This window comes from Erithacus rubecula, assembly GCF_903797595.1.
Source record: "Erithacus rubecula genome assembly, chromosome: 9".
NCBI classification, from domain to species: Eukaryota; Metazoa; Chordata; class Aves; order Passeriformes; family Muscicapidae; genus Erithacus; species Erithacus rubecula.
In genome coordinates this window covers 21,401,250-21,416,787 of record NC_136660.1, presented here as the reverse complement: position 1 = coordinate 21,416,787, position 15,538 = coordinate 21,401,250, and the positions used below count along the sequence as shown (strand labels likewise).

At 54.1% G+C, this 15,538-nt stretch overlaps 1 protein-coding gene across 3 annotated transcripts in view; it reads right to left on the bottom strand.

Annotated features, from left to right (window-relative positions):
- The window catches only part of HPSE2 (heparanase 2 (inactive)), a 109,786-nt gene that overhangs the window by 844 nt on the left and 93,404 nt on the right, over positions 1–15,538 (bottom strand). For 2 of the 3 annotated variants that reach the window (XM_079313139.1, XM_079313137.1), the window contains 5 exons: positions 15,240–15,333; positions 12,668–12,774; positions 11,782–11,896; positions 1,147–1,292; positions 46–192 (listed from right to left, as the gene is read on the bottom strand). In XM_079313139.1, the coding sequence (XP_079169265.1) occupies positions 46–192; positions 1,147–1,292; positions 11,782–11,896; positions 12,668–12,774; positions 15,240–15,333 (609 nt within the window). The remainder of the gene's footprint in view (positions 1–45; positions 193–1,146; positions 1,293–11,781; positions 11,897–12,667; positions 12,775–15,239; positions 15,334–15,538) is intronic. The other variant, XM_079313138.1, reaches the window with a different exon arrangement.

The window sequence follows — 15,538 nt, the reverse complement described above, 5'->3', positions numbered from 1 at the left end:
TCACTGGGAGGATGGGACAGTCCCAGCCACCAGCATCCGACTTACTTGGAGTGGAGCCCGTCCTTGCCATAGGGCTGTAGCAGGTACTGATGGACAATCTTATCCCGCAGCGTCCCTGCTAGCTTGATTTTCTTCCGGGAGCGATGCAGGTTGATGATGTAAAGGGTGATGGATCCCCGGACATAGTTGTGACTGCAAGGGAAGAGTGGGAGATGAGGGCTGCACTGCCCTGTCCCCAGGGAGCATTGCCTCCAAGAAGGAGCTTGGGGGTCTCTGCAAGAACTGGCCTCGTGCAGACATCCAGATTCCCTATCCTGCTGCCCCTTCACAGGGAGATGCCACCTTCCATCACGAAGCACAGCTCTGTGGATTTTCAACCCCCTCCTCTTCAGCCAGGATTGACACGGCACAAGAGGATGCTGCTACGGTGTCCAGAGTAGGGCTGGCCAAGGACAGTGTCAGTCCCAGGACAGGCCCCCCCGCCCTCCCAACCTTGCAAGGAGGAGGCTGAGAACGTAGCAGAGCTCTGTGCGTGAGTGGCGTCTGCCCCCTCCACCCCAGGCACCTGACAGACAGGTCCAGACACTGATCCTCTGTCCCTGCCGAATCGGGCAGCCCCAGACAAAGGCTATAAAGCACTTTGCACCTGTCAGTTACTGGACAAGGTTTCCTACCGAGCTGGAGGCATGTTGAAAGCATCTGGACTGTGTAAAGAAACAGTCTCTCCTCCTCCACAATAGCAACTTGTGTCCGCGGAGGAGGTGGCCGCCCCCCCGGCTCGCTGAGGTGCTTTCAAAGACCTTATCAGCGAAACAATAACCAGGCCAGGCTCGCCGGCAGCACGGCCTGGCGGGTAACCCGACCGAGCGGGGCCCCTCGTGTGAAATCCACTCCCTTGATCTCTGCTGCCCAGGCTGCCCGGCGGCCACCGCACCGGCCCCGTTCCCAGGCGCGGGCTTGCCGCGACTTTCATGGGAGGCATCCCAGGCCATTCCTGCACTCTCCCTTCACTCTGACAGCGGCCAGAGCAGCACCCCAGTGAGTATCCTGGGAAGCCAACCTGCCCCAGCACGTCCTTGCTGGTCCCCATCTTCTGGGGATATCATTTATCCCACCCTGCAATCCTCACTTCCTTGCTGCGCTTACTTGTGGTAGCTGGTGCAATGGGCGTAAATGCGGAGCTTGTCGCGAATGACTCTGCCGGGCCGGGGCTTCCTCTGGAGACCGGCCACGTGGATCGCCAGCACCTTGGGACCAATGAGGCGCTTGTAAAGCAGGGACAGCCAGTAGTCCTGGGGGGCAGAGGGGACAGTCAGCAGCACAACAGCCCTCCCTACTCACAGAGGGCGTGGGCAGGAAAGGCTGGCTCCCTGCTTGCAGCCTAGCAACATTTTGGCTGTTGAGGTGGAAGCGTTGTGTGCCGGATAATCCGTCTTGGGATGAGCTTTTTTTTTGTGCAGTCCAAGCCATAATGGCACTGACCTTTCCAGGAAAGAGATTCAGAGAGGAATACATTGCCTGTGCTGAGACACGAGTACCCTCTAAAGGAGCTCAGATCTTGGCTGGGCTGCAGAGCACGGGGAGCAGCATGAGCACCCTCTCACATACCCATGGACCAACACACAGCCATGCTCTGGACCTGCACACCAGCTCCAGCTGATGCACACAGAGGGGGGATGGCTTCTGGAGCAGGCTTTTCCCCCACTCTCTACACAGAGCTGGAGCACATCAGAACTCTCCTCTGCTCTTTGTTCATGGCACACTGGCTTTTGGGACTGCTGAGGGTGCTCAGCTTCCCAGAGGTATTTCTCCCATTTCAAAGCCTCCTGTGGAGCATGGGGAGACCAAGCACTCAAGAAAGGGGAAATGCTAAGACTCTACACACATGCATAAATGATGCAGCCTTAATTAAGTCACCACACAGTATTTTTCCTGCAGGGCATGGCCTCACACAGCACTCAGGATGGGCCCCAAGCCCTGGGGAGGGAGGTGAGGCTGCGTGGTGATGGCGGCTGCTGCTGGAAGGGCCCCCACTCATCCGCTGCAGAAGCTGGGAGGTGTGTGGTAAATGAAGCAGGGTTGTGGGAAAGGAAAGGGCAGGCTCAGGCCCTCGCCTCCTGTTTTGCAGGATGGGACTCTGGTCTTGCTGCTGCTCCAAGCACACCAGGTAATGCTGGGGAGATGGAGCCTCTCGTCCTGCTTCTCTGAGTGCTGCCTGTGGATGCTCAGTCACCTTCACACACATAAATACCCTCTGAACATCCCAGACTGGATGTCCTAGAGGGTCCATGTGTCCCATGGCCATTGGGATGATCTCTCCTCCCTGCTGGCAATGTCAAATGTCCAGCAGTGATGGTCACACTAGAATCAGGGGCTGCTTTGCCTGTCAGGTCTCCTGCATTGTGAGGAGGAAACGAGTACTGAACAAGCACCCTGTCACTCAGGCAGTGCCTGAGAAGGGCAAGGAAAGCCCTGCATGGTCAGGATAGTGTGCTGAAGGGGTCTTTCATCCCAAAAGGGCATGTGGTTGGGAATGGGGTCTCCAGGCCCCAGGATGCAGGGCAGAATGGACAGGTGGAAGTTCAGATATCTCATATAGACTCAGTTATCCATCCTGTGCCCTCACACAGCCCCTGATTAACATGCATTTTAGATAAACAGGTCAGCATATAAAACCAAGCAGTGAGGCACCAGTGACCAGCACAAGGTGAAAACCCACCAGTCAGACTGGACTGACAGCCCCATGCTCTTTTCAGTTCAGCAGAAGCTGATCTGTTCCATCAGCACTTAGCTGATCTGCCAAAGAGAGATCCAGACACACTTCTTACTTTCTGGGCAAGATTTTGGCATAATGCTGGAGGAAAAGCCACCTTCTGTTCTCCTCTTGCTTCCAGCCAAAACCACGGGGCTTTGTGCCACACCAGCCTGGTAAGTGCTTCCTTTGGAAACTCTGAGCCCCAGAGGAGATGTGAGTGTGAAGGGAGAGGCTCGTGCAGCCTGAGATGGCTCAGCCACAAGGCCAAAGCTCCCAGGGAGAAGGAGCTGCAGTTGCTCAGTGCTGCTGTGTGCTGTCAGGGAGGCCATGCCTGTGCCCCTGACCCTGCTGGATGGCTGGGCTGCTCTGCAGCCTGAGGATGTCCCTGCTTGCACTGAGCTTCTGTGGAGAGTGGTATCAGTCTGTGCTGCTCAGGCCCACAGCAGGCAGGGGAAACAGTACTGCTGTTTCTCTGGAGAGCCACCCTGATTAGCAGAGTCATTGGATAAGGAACTACTTGAATTTGCAGTGAGGACAAAGAAAAGCACAGACTTCAGTGTTTAGCCCCATGGTCATGAGTTTAAACTAAGTTTGGTGTCCTGAGCTACCTGTCAGTTAAGGGTTTTAGGTCTTTTCTCCAGGGGTTTCTCACCTCCTCTCCATATTTCCACTGGTGAGATGTTGCTTTCACTCACAAGTTACGGGAATGATAGAGACCAGACTCTCAGTGTCTCCCCTCAGAATTTCCATATGGATCTCAAGAGCTGTTTTACTGGGGGCTTTCACTGGTCTTGCCTCCATGGTGAGCTGGCACCAGCAGCTCCAGCCTCCAGCAGAGCACCCACTCCTCTGGGCTGGGTGGTCCCCAGGGATTTGCTGCTTTGACATCAGTGTTCCTCCACCCTCAAGGCTCAGCAGCAGCAAGGTTTGTAATGTGGGGGTCCTGGGAGCCTACCCAGCCCCATGACCTGACCCAGCTGCTGCCAAATTTCACATCTCAGCACATGCTCTTCCCAGGGATGCTCTGAATAACCCTGCAGAGCTGGGAGCATTGAGCCCCAGGCTCCTGCTGTGATGCAGAGCTGTGCCATTCAGCATATCCCAAGCTGGGCACAAGGACAGATGATTGTCTCTCCAAAAAGCATTGGCTATATTGTGTGAGCTTCTGGTGCAGCTAAGGGCACACAGCTTTTCTGAGAAAAACCTTGCAGGTGCCATGGGATAGGTAAGACAGTCAGCAGTGATTTAGGGTGAGCTGCAAAGTATGAGGTGATCACGGCTGATTGTGCAATATTTCAGCACAGTCAATGGCTCCAGGGCAGAGTGGGGACCACTGTATCACTCCAACATCTGCAGGAGGTGAGGGGAGAGCAGTGCTTTTACCTTGCCTTGCTGGCAAAGCTAGCTCCAAAGTCTCAGTTTCAAAAAGGATGTGAAAATACCAAAGAGAGTTCAAAGGAGGGCCAGAAAAATGACCTGGGGCTGAAAAGGGAGTCATCAGCACATGCCTCAAGGCACTTGAGCTCTTCAGCTCACTGCAGGGAAGCACTGAAGACAGCTGCAGCTTTTCGCATCATCACAAATCCACTTGTGTGAGGGGCCAAAATCATGTTATTTGCAATGAATTACCAGGACCTGGTGACACCAAGCACTTGGGTGATGAATTACACACACACACATCTAGAATGACTGAAACAAACCTGCTGAGGGCAGACACTTTCCCCAGCTGGTGCTCCAGGGCTGCTCCTTCCACTGGCATGAGTGAACCCAGGCTATAATCATGCCAGGGCTGCTGGGCTCCTGCAAATACCATCTCCTGTTCAAACAGAACCAGCTTGGGAAATAGTTGCTCTTGAAACCCAGCTTGGCTAAAACCAAGGTGGCTTTTCCACTGATCAGTGACCTCTTCCTCAGCCCCCGACAGCAGCTGACACCTGCTCCCATGTGACACACCCAGTACAAGCACGTTTCCCAGGCCAGTGCCCACATACCCCTTGCAAAGACAGCAGTGTGGTGCTGGACATTCTGTCAAGGGCAGCCTCAGCAACGTCCAGGGAGACAGGTTTCTCCAACCAGTGCAGCTGCAGAAAGGATTTGTCTTTTGGAGTCACAGAAGACTCTTGTTGTGAGGGCTGAGCAAGCAGTACAGCTGTAGCAGTAGAGGAGCCATAGCAGAGAGGAATCTGGTTTGTTATTACTGTGCCATGGGAATCGAGGGATCTTCCTTGGTTTAATTACTTTGCAGACCCATCAAGCAATACTGCAGGTGAGGAGCACCTGAAGGAGGAGCCTTCCTGTGCCTCAGGAGATCTGTCTGGGATCCCTGATTTGTGGGCAGGAGGGGTCCTTGTGTTCAGTGTGCTGATGTGCAGAGCTCAGGGAGCCTCATCTTCTGAGCACCATGGGGCTAGTGAATATGTACAAGTTTTCCACTAGAGAGGAAAAGCCCAGAGGGTCCTGTTGATCTCTTTGCACCTTTTACTTCATTGCAGAACTTTTAGAGACTTCAGCTTTTGGAAACAAGGTTGATTAGGAAAACCCTAAGGCAGAACTGTTAGCCAGACCTTCTGTCTACAGAGCCATCAGAAGTGCAGAAGTTATCCCTGCACTCTCTCCTAGTGGCAGCAAAGCAGCTCTGCTGCTGCCTGAATTTGTTCAGCTCTGTTCTCCACGTGTGAGATGATGTTTCCATAATCAAAAAAACAGAGAAAAGAGCCACAGCCCTTCAGTCTCCTGGGGACTGTAACCAGCAAAGGCAGCTGAATTTCAAATGAGTAGGCTGTCAGCCCATGGTGCACAACCTTCTCTGGCTGGGGCTGCCAGGGCATGGCTTTATCTTCCCAAGTCACCAGCAGCATCAGCTGGCTGCTGCTCACCTTATTCTGCTTCTTATTGCTTCTTCCCACTTCTGAAGCTGCCCAAGTCCTTTCCCTGTGCCTTATGCACACTCGAGTTTCAGCAGCCTGTTACAGAGAGCTCCATTCTTGTACCTTCATCTGCATTTTTCCACAGTCCAAGTAAGATGTGTGGAGATAAGGACTGGCTGGTCTGAGCACCACAAGACAGAGGGCTTTGCTCTTCTATCCCCTTGTTGAGCCTGATGGCTTGTTTTTGAAAAAAGCATCTTACAGAAAAGTAGTGACTGTGGTTGTGAAGACTTGGAGGGATGGAGAAGCTGCCACTTCCCAGGGAGCCTGTTCCAGCAGTTATATATCCGCACTGTTAACAATCCCGCTCCTTATTTTTGTCTTGAATTTGTCTGACTTCAGCTTCCAAGCAGTAATTCTTGTTCTTTCTTTTCCCACTACATTAAAGAGATTCTCAGCATCCAAAGCTTTCTCCCCGTGGGGGTCCTTGCATCCTGTTCAGGCCATAGTTGCTTGTTCCTCCAGCAAGGCTGGATAATGCTGCTTTTAACTTTATCCCCGAGTTTTATGTGCTTCTTAAGTGGGAGTTCAAGGTTTTCTCAGCCAAACCATTTGCAAGGTCCTGTGACAAGCAGAGTGGGGAAGAGCCTCATCCCAAAGGGAACAACATTTTCTGTCAAAATCATCAGCTTCGGACACTAATGCTGCCCTCATGAGCTCTCATGCCCCCACATGGGGACATGAACTGTTTGTTCTTTTGTGTGTGCCCCCTCCTTGTGTGAAGGTTCTGGAGAATTGAGCAGTCTCCTACAACATTTGCTGCTGTATTGTGGTGTCTGTGAGTGAGCACCATGAGGGACACTCCAGAGATGGTCTATGAATGGAGAGCAAGGCTTCTTCCAGCCCCAAAAGGCTCCTTCTAACCCTCCAAAGGGGGTTTCAAGAGGACTGACTTGCCAGAGACTGATGGCACCAGCAGCAGCAGGGGAGGAGGAGGCAGCACACAGAGATGCTACAGCAAAGTGGCCCCTTGCCTTCTCCCTCTGCTCTGCCCCTCCTGGGGCACACTTTTGCTTTGATCCACACACCTCCACTTATGAAAGGAAAGGCCAAGCTGACCAATCCCTTTTTTCCTGAGGCCACGTCCAGCAGGTGCCCCACCACCAGCCCTCTGAAGCTGCTGACATCCCTGCCTGGGCAGTGTGCTGATCCTCTTCCTTCCTGCTCTAACGGCTGCAAACACTTCATCTCACACCACTCTTTCCTGCATTGCCTTATGCTTTTACATCTCCCTGCAGCTTTCTCCTCAAGCCAGTGGTCTACAGCAAAATCCCTACTGTAGCAGCTGCAGCCACAGGAATTGCTGCCAAGCATCAGTGGCAATGAGGGGACAGCCTGCCCAGGAAACAGGAAAGTGGTGAGTAGGATGTGACCCCTGCCTACTGCCCATCACAGCCTGGCTCCAGCCAGTGGCCTCCCCACCTTCCTGGGATCTGAGCAGATGGAGGAACAGCCAAATCTCTCTTTTGTCATCACCTCTCCCTAACAGGGTCCAGGCAATGCAGGCTACAGGAAGGGAGCAGAGTTGCCAGATCAGAGGGCTTGGAAAGCACATGCAATTTTTCTGTTTCCTGTTCTTCCAGAACACCAATCCACTCTGGGAATGGTCTTTCTGTCCCACCTCATCCATGGCCCTGGATTGGCTCTGTGACCAAGCTGGGCAGGTTTAGCACTAGCATGGTGCCTCTGGTAGACGTGAGCCGTGGCTGTGTCCATCCTTCCAGGACCAAGCTGCTGCTGCTGGTCCCAGATGGAGTTTGTCTCTGCCCCTGACTCCAGTGCAGGAGGAGCAGTCCGGCTCCAGCTCTGCACATGTCTTGCAGCTCCAGTGGGTGGGTGCCAGAGCTGCTAGTAACAGAATGACTTTGATCCATTTGAGAGTCCATGCATATGCACTTCAGAGACCTTTTTTCTGGTGCACCAAGAGGGAAAGGCCCCCTAACCCACTGTGACAGCAAGCAGAGTCCAGCTGCTTTAAATCTGTCTCCTTGTTCACAGATACAACGATCCTCAGAGCTAACCTGAAACTCCTGGAAGGAGAGAGGGTGCAGAAAGCACACAATGCCTCAGTCCTTCAGACATGATAGAAAGAACAAGGTGGTGGAGTGGATGTCCTGCTCAAACCTGCTCCCAGCAGTTGTGCCAAGGCTCGCTGGGAGACTTCCACAGGGCACCATTTCTATTCTGCCTCTCAGCAGACCATGATTTAACTTGACATCTCATGGGGCAGCTTTTCCCCATGCACACCTGAACTGCCCGGGGTTTCATCCCTCCCATCTGTGGCTAGAGCAAATGCCCTCGAACAACAGTTCCTGTCAATCCCTGCCTCTCCCACCTCTTCCCTGTCTGCAGGCATCACTCCCGCCAGAGTCAGTGCTCTAGCGTGCAGGGCAGATGGGGGTGCCAGACGCCCGCACAGCAGATTTATCATCACCACGAACAGCTTCCATGTGTGTGTGTGCAAGCTCCGCTGAATCTGCTCCCTCTCCCCACCCTCTGTCATTCCCAGACCTGGGACCGAGCCTCTGCCTGCATGGCACGCTGCAGTCCGACCTGAGCACCCTGTGCTAGACAGTGTCCCGGAGCGGGGGGAGCAGCAGCCACAGTCCCGCTCCGGCAGCTCGGGCGGTCACTCGCTGGTCAATGTGCAGATGTGCGGCTGCAGAGCGGGGCTGAGTTCTGCAGGCCCCCGGTGGGCACGGGTACAGGTGGGCGAGCAGCAGCCCCCGCAGCCTGGCCCGGGGAGGATCCCCTCGGGTGCAGCACAGGGACCGGCCGGGGAGGGGGCTCGGACCTTCGGCTGCAATTAGCGGCGCCTCCTGCCAAGGCAGCTCAGCTAATGAGAGCACCGGGGAGCGTGTACGTGCAGCCGGCGGGAGCAGGGCCGGCAGACCCGCTCCCACTCCTGGCACCTCACCGGAGGCCCCTTGCCTCCTTGGACCAGGAAACTGGGGGCCACCCCATTCCCTAATGCGGAGATGCTCGGGACAGGTCAGACAGGTCCAGTATGAGCCCAAGGTCCTCCCTCCTCTAGGACAGACAGTAATGTTCTTCCCCACTGAGCTCTCCTCAGTGTCTTTGGGCAGAGCCAAGGAGGTGAAAAATCACCGGCAGCATCCAAGCATCTGATCACAGCACCATTGGGCACAGACCTTTGCACTGCTGTGATGCTTTCTCAAGGACACCATCAATTCACAGGCAATATCATATTGTCTTCTCACACCACAGCTGAGCAGGCAGCCCCTGCTGTCGATTCACCCCTGATCCCTCCAGGACTTTCTCATCCTGCACATGAATCTTATATGCAGAAAAAGACTTTGTGTGTCTACTCAGTATCTCAATGCCCATACTCGTTAGAGGAAGGTCCATGAAGAGGCACAGGAAATGGAAGTCTGGTTTTCAGCTTTGGCTTTTCCATGGGGTTTGTGTTCCTCAAGCCTTGCCTAGAAATATGCCCAAGTTTTTTCTCTGCATAGATATAACCTTACAGAACTGCACATTAAAGGAGCAGAAATCAATACCATGGATGGATAAAAAAGAGGTGAGTACCACGTGGAGGAGCACTGAAAAATGTCTTTAGCATTCTGTAAGAAGCTGAAGAGAAATCTCACGCCTGCCTGGGGTGAAATAAATGTATTGCTTCCCTCTGGACTGTTTCAGAGAGATATTAAGGAAAGAGAGATAGAGTAGGTACGTTGCATACCTGAAATGATCCTAGAGGTACTAAATGCTGCATCAGCATTTCAAAGGCACTGCCCTGTGAAGAGCAAATATTGGTGCTGCTCCTGCCCTCCTTCCCTCCACTCCTTACTCCCACACATGCACAGGTTTAAGTGCAAGCAGGCAGACTGATATACCTGCAAAAGGCTTTGTTTGAAGGCTTCTCTGCCTATTATACAGCTGACTGCCCCAATCACTCAGGAAGAAAAAGCACTCCAACCATACATGAAAATGTTATCTCAGAAATAACAAGGCAGTAAAACACTTGAGATCAGAGGGAGAGTGGACAGGCAATTTAGGCAACCAGGATGGGCACTCAAGCTGCCCTTCCACGGGTGGAGGACCTGGAGAGGCACACAAAGGGGCACACAACGACCATGCCTCTTGCAAGATGTCCCAAAAACCACAAGATGCCACTTAGCTCATGAGTCAGCTGTGTGTAGGAAGCCCAGCAGAGATGTGAGCATCTTCCTAATTTCACTGTGAAGCCTCAGTGCCCGTGGGCCACCTGCTGCCACCTGAGCCCCTCCTCTTATTGGAGAAGGAGGTGCAAACACGGCTATGGGGAGCTCCCTGAGGAGCTTCCAGCTGGAGCCGTGATTGATGCCGTGCTGGTGCAGCCCTTCTCTCAGCAGGCAGCCGAGAGCTGCCTCACGCCCAGCCGGCGTGCGGAAACCTCTTTGTCATGGCAGCTAATGAGCAGATCGTATTTCACAGCCCCGCGCAGGTACAGCCAGCGCCTTTCATCTTCCTGATAGCTCCCACGGGAACAGGGCAGCTGCCGTCCCCGGAGCAGGTCACGGCCCGGCCTTGATGCCTTCACGGTGTTTGCAGCTTTTAAGCCCTTCGTCGGTTCTCACCCTGGCTCTCTTATAGCACAGGAGCAGAGGGAAAGGGGATGTGGGAGCACCCGCCAGAGTTTGTGCAGGAGAACAGTGGTGGGATGTGGGATCAGTGCTGAAGCACGTGGAGAGTGAGGAAACAATCATGACAGCGATTGGCACCTCACTTATTGGGAGACTTATCTTTAAAACAATAGCAAAATCCAAGTTAAAGACTTACAATGTGTTTAACAGCTTGGGGTTTATTCCTCTAACTTCTTCCCTGGCTTTAATCCCGTTCTGAACTGCACTCCTTCTCCAGCTGCTCTGGGGCTGCTGCCCCACTGTGCCAGGAGAGCTGGGCATGGGCCACCCTCTGCCCTGCTGTGCCAGGAGAGCTGGGCATGGGCCACCCTCTGCCCTGCTGTGCCAGGAGAGCTGGGCATAGCAATCTGCTACCCTGGTGCACCCAGCAGGCAGGAGCTGAGCTGCTCCCATCCAGCCAGAGGCCCTGAAACCCTGGAAAAGGGGGTGATGTGGCTTAGTCAGGGAAATTGGCTCTTTGGAGAAATCCAAGTGAGTGAGCTCAGATTCATCTCAAACAAAGCTCAAAGCCCCCCAGGCTCCCCCCAGAGCTGGCAGGTGTGTTTGCTGGAAGGCTGCATATGGGAGCAGACCAAGGTGCCCCAGGAGTAACCCAGAGCAGCACAGGATGTGGACCATGCTCTCCTGCTCACTGGTTTGCTCCTGGGAGCCAGCCTGATGCTCAGGCATGCTGTTGCAGGGATGCTGTTTTCATTGTCTGGGTAGGCAGAGCTGACTGAGATGCAGCTCCCTCAGACTTTGCTCCCCTGCAGCCACCCCTGAGATCCCAGCACAGCATCAAGGGCAGGCTCTCAGTGTCAGGGTTGTGCACACCTCCAACAGGGATCCCCAGTCTGCTGGCAGTGTCTGCTGGGTCATGGACCAATGAATCCCTTCTAGGAGAGATGCAGAGCATCCAGCTGCTCTGCCAGGCTCTCTGCTTCCAAGGCAGTATATTTAGTAACCTCCGGAGGAAACAGAAACCTGCTACTTTTAACAGGATTTTTCATATAGTTCCCTCTCTGCCCAGGTGTTTCTGAAGAGTGAGGGATGTTGTGGGGCACTGATGAAATCCACTGCTCGCCGTGAAGTTTTCACCTTGGTTTCTAGAAATCTGTAATCAGCTGCTGAAGCTCCAGCCTGGCTTCCCTTGGGCCAGCTCAACAGGAGTGATCCAGCTGCCCGCCTATCCATCCCTCCAACTCACCAGCCTGCCCTGGTACCCCTCAGTGGTACCAGCCTCCCTCCTGTGCTACCAACCCTGGGGCAGTAGATGAAATTCCAGCTACAGAGGTATCGCTCTCACGTCTGCCTCCAACATGTTGCACTTGGCATGAACTAACATCTCCTATTAACACTGTAAGGAACAGATCTGGAAAATTCATTTTCCATTTCAGAGAGGCCACAAGGAGAGAATCCCCTCAAGCATGCAAGGAGAAGCCAGCACCAGCATGACATCCCTGAGCAGACCTACCGGCAAGGGGTTGAAGTTCTGGTCCACCAAGTGGTTATGGCCGTGGTCGAGGAAGGAGTGCCGCACCACCACGTCGATGCCCTGGCTGGCCAGCAGGCCCAGCGTGTTCAGCCACCTGGGGACAGAGGGAACAGGGCAGGGCACCGTGGGGAGGGGGCACCATAGGGGGAACACTATGGGGGCACTGCCTGGTCTCAGCTGCTCTCATGCATCCGACCTGATCCCTGCTCCAGCACCTGAGCTGAAGCCTCCAGACAGTTTTGTGAGCTGGGCATTAACTGGCTCCCACTATTCCTGCCCCAGAAAGTCTCTTCCCCTACCCCAGCTGTGCCCAACTTGTACATCCCAAACCTGTGTGCACCCCAATATCTCAGCCCTCTGCCCAGAGCCTGGGGTGCTCCCCCAGCCTGCCAGCACTCTGCATCCTCTGTCTGAGCAGGGTGGACCAGACCTTTGCACTGGCCTGTCTTCTCACACTCCCTGGGCAAGATCTTCAACTCTCACATCCCTGATAACCCAGTCATGTCCCTGTGCTTCCCTGAAAAGCTTAGATAATCTTCCTCCACCTTTTGTGATCACAGCCAGCTCTGAAGGTCTGAACTGGGGCTTTGCAGCAGGATGTCCAGGCCACGGAGCTGTGCCAGTGGACAAGCCCCAGGAGCCAGGAATGGTTGTAGTTCAAAGGAAAGATAATGGAAAGTAGAGCTGAGGAGGGGTAATAGGTATGAAATGGAGAAATTAACAATACTCAGGCTGTCAGGGAGTACTGAGGGGGTCTCTGTGCCTGGAGCTTGCCCTCTTCCAGCTGCAGTGCCTTTGCAGCACCTCAGCCTGCAGAGCCCATGGGGGTGGCAGGGCCTGGTTCTGGCGAGCCAGTGTCACTCACAGGAACCCAGCTGCATATGAATCGGAGAGGTTGTTCATGCCTCCTGCTGAGGTCATGCCAACACCTTCCAGCCAGATCTTCTTCCCTGGTGTGTACGTGTTCACTACCTGTGCGAGAGACAAAAGCAACCAGAATTACCCTGGTGAACCTGGACTTAAAGCCAAGGCATACATCTCCTCTCTCATGGGAAGACTCGCGGAGACCTTTGGTGATGCTGCTGTGGACAGTCAGTGCCTGCCTGGCCATGGCATGTCACACTGTGTCTTTACCTTGGCTGGGTTATGGAGACTGTTCCTCACTCTCCTGCCACTGCCACACATCCAGTCACATCTTCTGGAGCTGCTCCCAAATGTACTCTCATGTTCCCAGTCCCAGATCCTGCTCTTCCCCTGTGGTCTCCCCATGCACTCTGTACCACAGACTGCTCTCTCACATCACCTTGGCTCTCCACACTCCCTTCTAAGGTGGCTCCAGCCATGGGGAGTCCCTGAGCCCCAATGGCTCTGTAGTGTGGAAGCACTGGGCCACATACTGAAGCCACATGGATTAAAAGTGGGTGGGTACTCAAGGAGAAAGCAGTGGGATTCCTCCAATCACAGACAGTCAGTCCCAGAGCTGAGCAGGGGCTGCTTTGCCCCCTGAGGGGTCCATGGCACAGGTGGGACATGCAGCTGGGAGCATGCTGGCAGTGCAGACACCTCTGAGATGCCAGATGGCACAGGAGGGCTCAGATGTCCAGACCTGCCCTCTCCCAGCCTGAACAACCTTTGGCACCACACCCTGTCCTTTCTCCTGCAATCCCACTTCTCCAGGCTGGGTGACAAACTCCCAAGACCAGATGTCTGCAAACCCAGCAGCCCCAGGAACGCTCTGCACAGCCTGATGGATCCTGCCCCATTAGTGAGGAAAGCTGGAATGTGCTGGATGGACTGGGATCCCTCAAAGATGTTAAATACGCCAGCTCTGGGCTGCCTCCCACTCACAGCCTGTGAGAGTCGACAGCCCTGACTGAAGCCCCAGAGGTGCTGGCATCCTGCCTGTAATTATCTAAGCCCGCCACCTTCCCCGGTCGGAGAGGAAGCAATAAAACAGGAAAGTGGACAAGTCCAGCTGCTCTAATCAGCCCCGGCAGGATGCACGGACTCAGAGCCAAGCTGGAGGCTATTAGCACCCAGTGCTGTGCTTTAGCTCAGCCACACTGGCATTCCCAGGAGAGCCTTCCCCAGCCCTGCCCTGTGCAATCAAATTGTGGCCCATGGGTATGAGGGTTCCCCTAAACTGCACCAAGGGCATCTCCTTGCAGCTCCTGGTCTGGGAATGGATGGAGTCCCACACCATTCCCAGCAGGTTCCAACCCACAGCAGAGATGGGGCATGTCATCACTTTTGGCAGGGCATTATACCCATGTGGGCTGGGTCAGCTGGTGTCTCTTGCTTGCCCCACAGTGATTCCACTGGCCACTGTGTCCTGTCTCCCCCACAGCAGGAATGTCATCCACATATATGGATGACTCCCAGCTTGTGCCAGAGGGCTCAACAAGCAGCTTCTCTCCTCCAGCTTTGCTCACTGACCCTCTCATCCCTTTCCCAGGGCCTCTTTGAGTTGTTTTCTCATTCCATGGTTTCTCCCTCCAGGAATTACATGTGAGACATTGTGGTGAGTGCTAAGATTTGAAAACCTAGACAAGACAGATAGATGGACATCTCCTCTGGTCCCTAAGGCCTTTTTCTCTCACTAGGTGTTCCTTATTTCTTCCAGGACTGACAGCTGAGTGTGTCAGTCTCAGCTCTGGCCCCTGTATCAGCCAAAGCAAGGGGACCCTGCAAAGCCCCTGTCATGTATCCCATTGTTAGATATGTGAGCTGAGTCCTCCAGACCTGAACAGAGAGGAACGCAGCACTCATGAGCCAGGCAGAGCCATGAACTCTGACACCACAGGCCAGCAACAGCTGGGCTTTTTGACACAGTCAAAACATGATCATCTGGGAAAAAGGACACTAGTTCCTAATAGTCACAATTCTCACAATTCAGTGAGAATGACTCTGGCAATGCAACTCACTACTTTGTAAGCAACATTTCCAGCACATGGGGCAAGATGTGGGAGTAGGAGCCCTCTCCTGAGCAGACATGGCACCAGCTTGCTCAGGAAGGTTTGGTACCACCTGGCTGCTCGCTCCTCTCCGTGTTCTGGGGAGCAAGTTCAGTTTCACCCTCATTACGTGCTGCTCCCTTCAAGAACAGACAGATGGGAGCTTCAAGCCAGTCAGCTGCCTTAGCAGGGCTTTGCATGGTGTTTGCTCTTGCAGACTGTGGCCACTTCCCTTGAAACCCACTGCACATCCCACCCTGGGGCCAGGCTTTGTGCTGCCTGGTGTTTCACCCCATGCCCTGAATGAGGGCTGGCTGTATTTTCCCTGGGAGCACTGGGAGCACTGGGAGCAGCCACTCTCCCCCCCCTACTCCACACCAGCCCCCCTGGGTGGATGCTGAGCCCTGGCCATGAGCTGTGCCACAGCCAGGCACTGCAGGCATGCTGTCCCCTCGCCCCTGCAGACCCTTTGCACTCACTCACCTTCTGGATTTTCCTGATCTGGTCTGACAGTGTGTCTAACAGGCGTGTTTTCAGGAAATCTGTCACTTTGGCCACTCGACCATCAATGTAGTAACTGGAAGGAAAATAAGAAGGCAAGGTCAGACAGCTGGAAGAATCTCTGCCCCCAAACCACATCCTCCTGTTCTGCTGCTGTCCCATAGCAAAAGCTTCCTTTGCTCTTGGGGAGTCTTGCACACTGTCCTATCCTGGCCCTCTGGTCATGCTTGTCTGGAAGATGCTTCAGTCTCCAAAACAGGATGTAAGGTGGACACACCCTG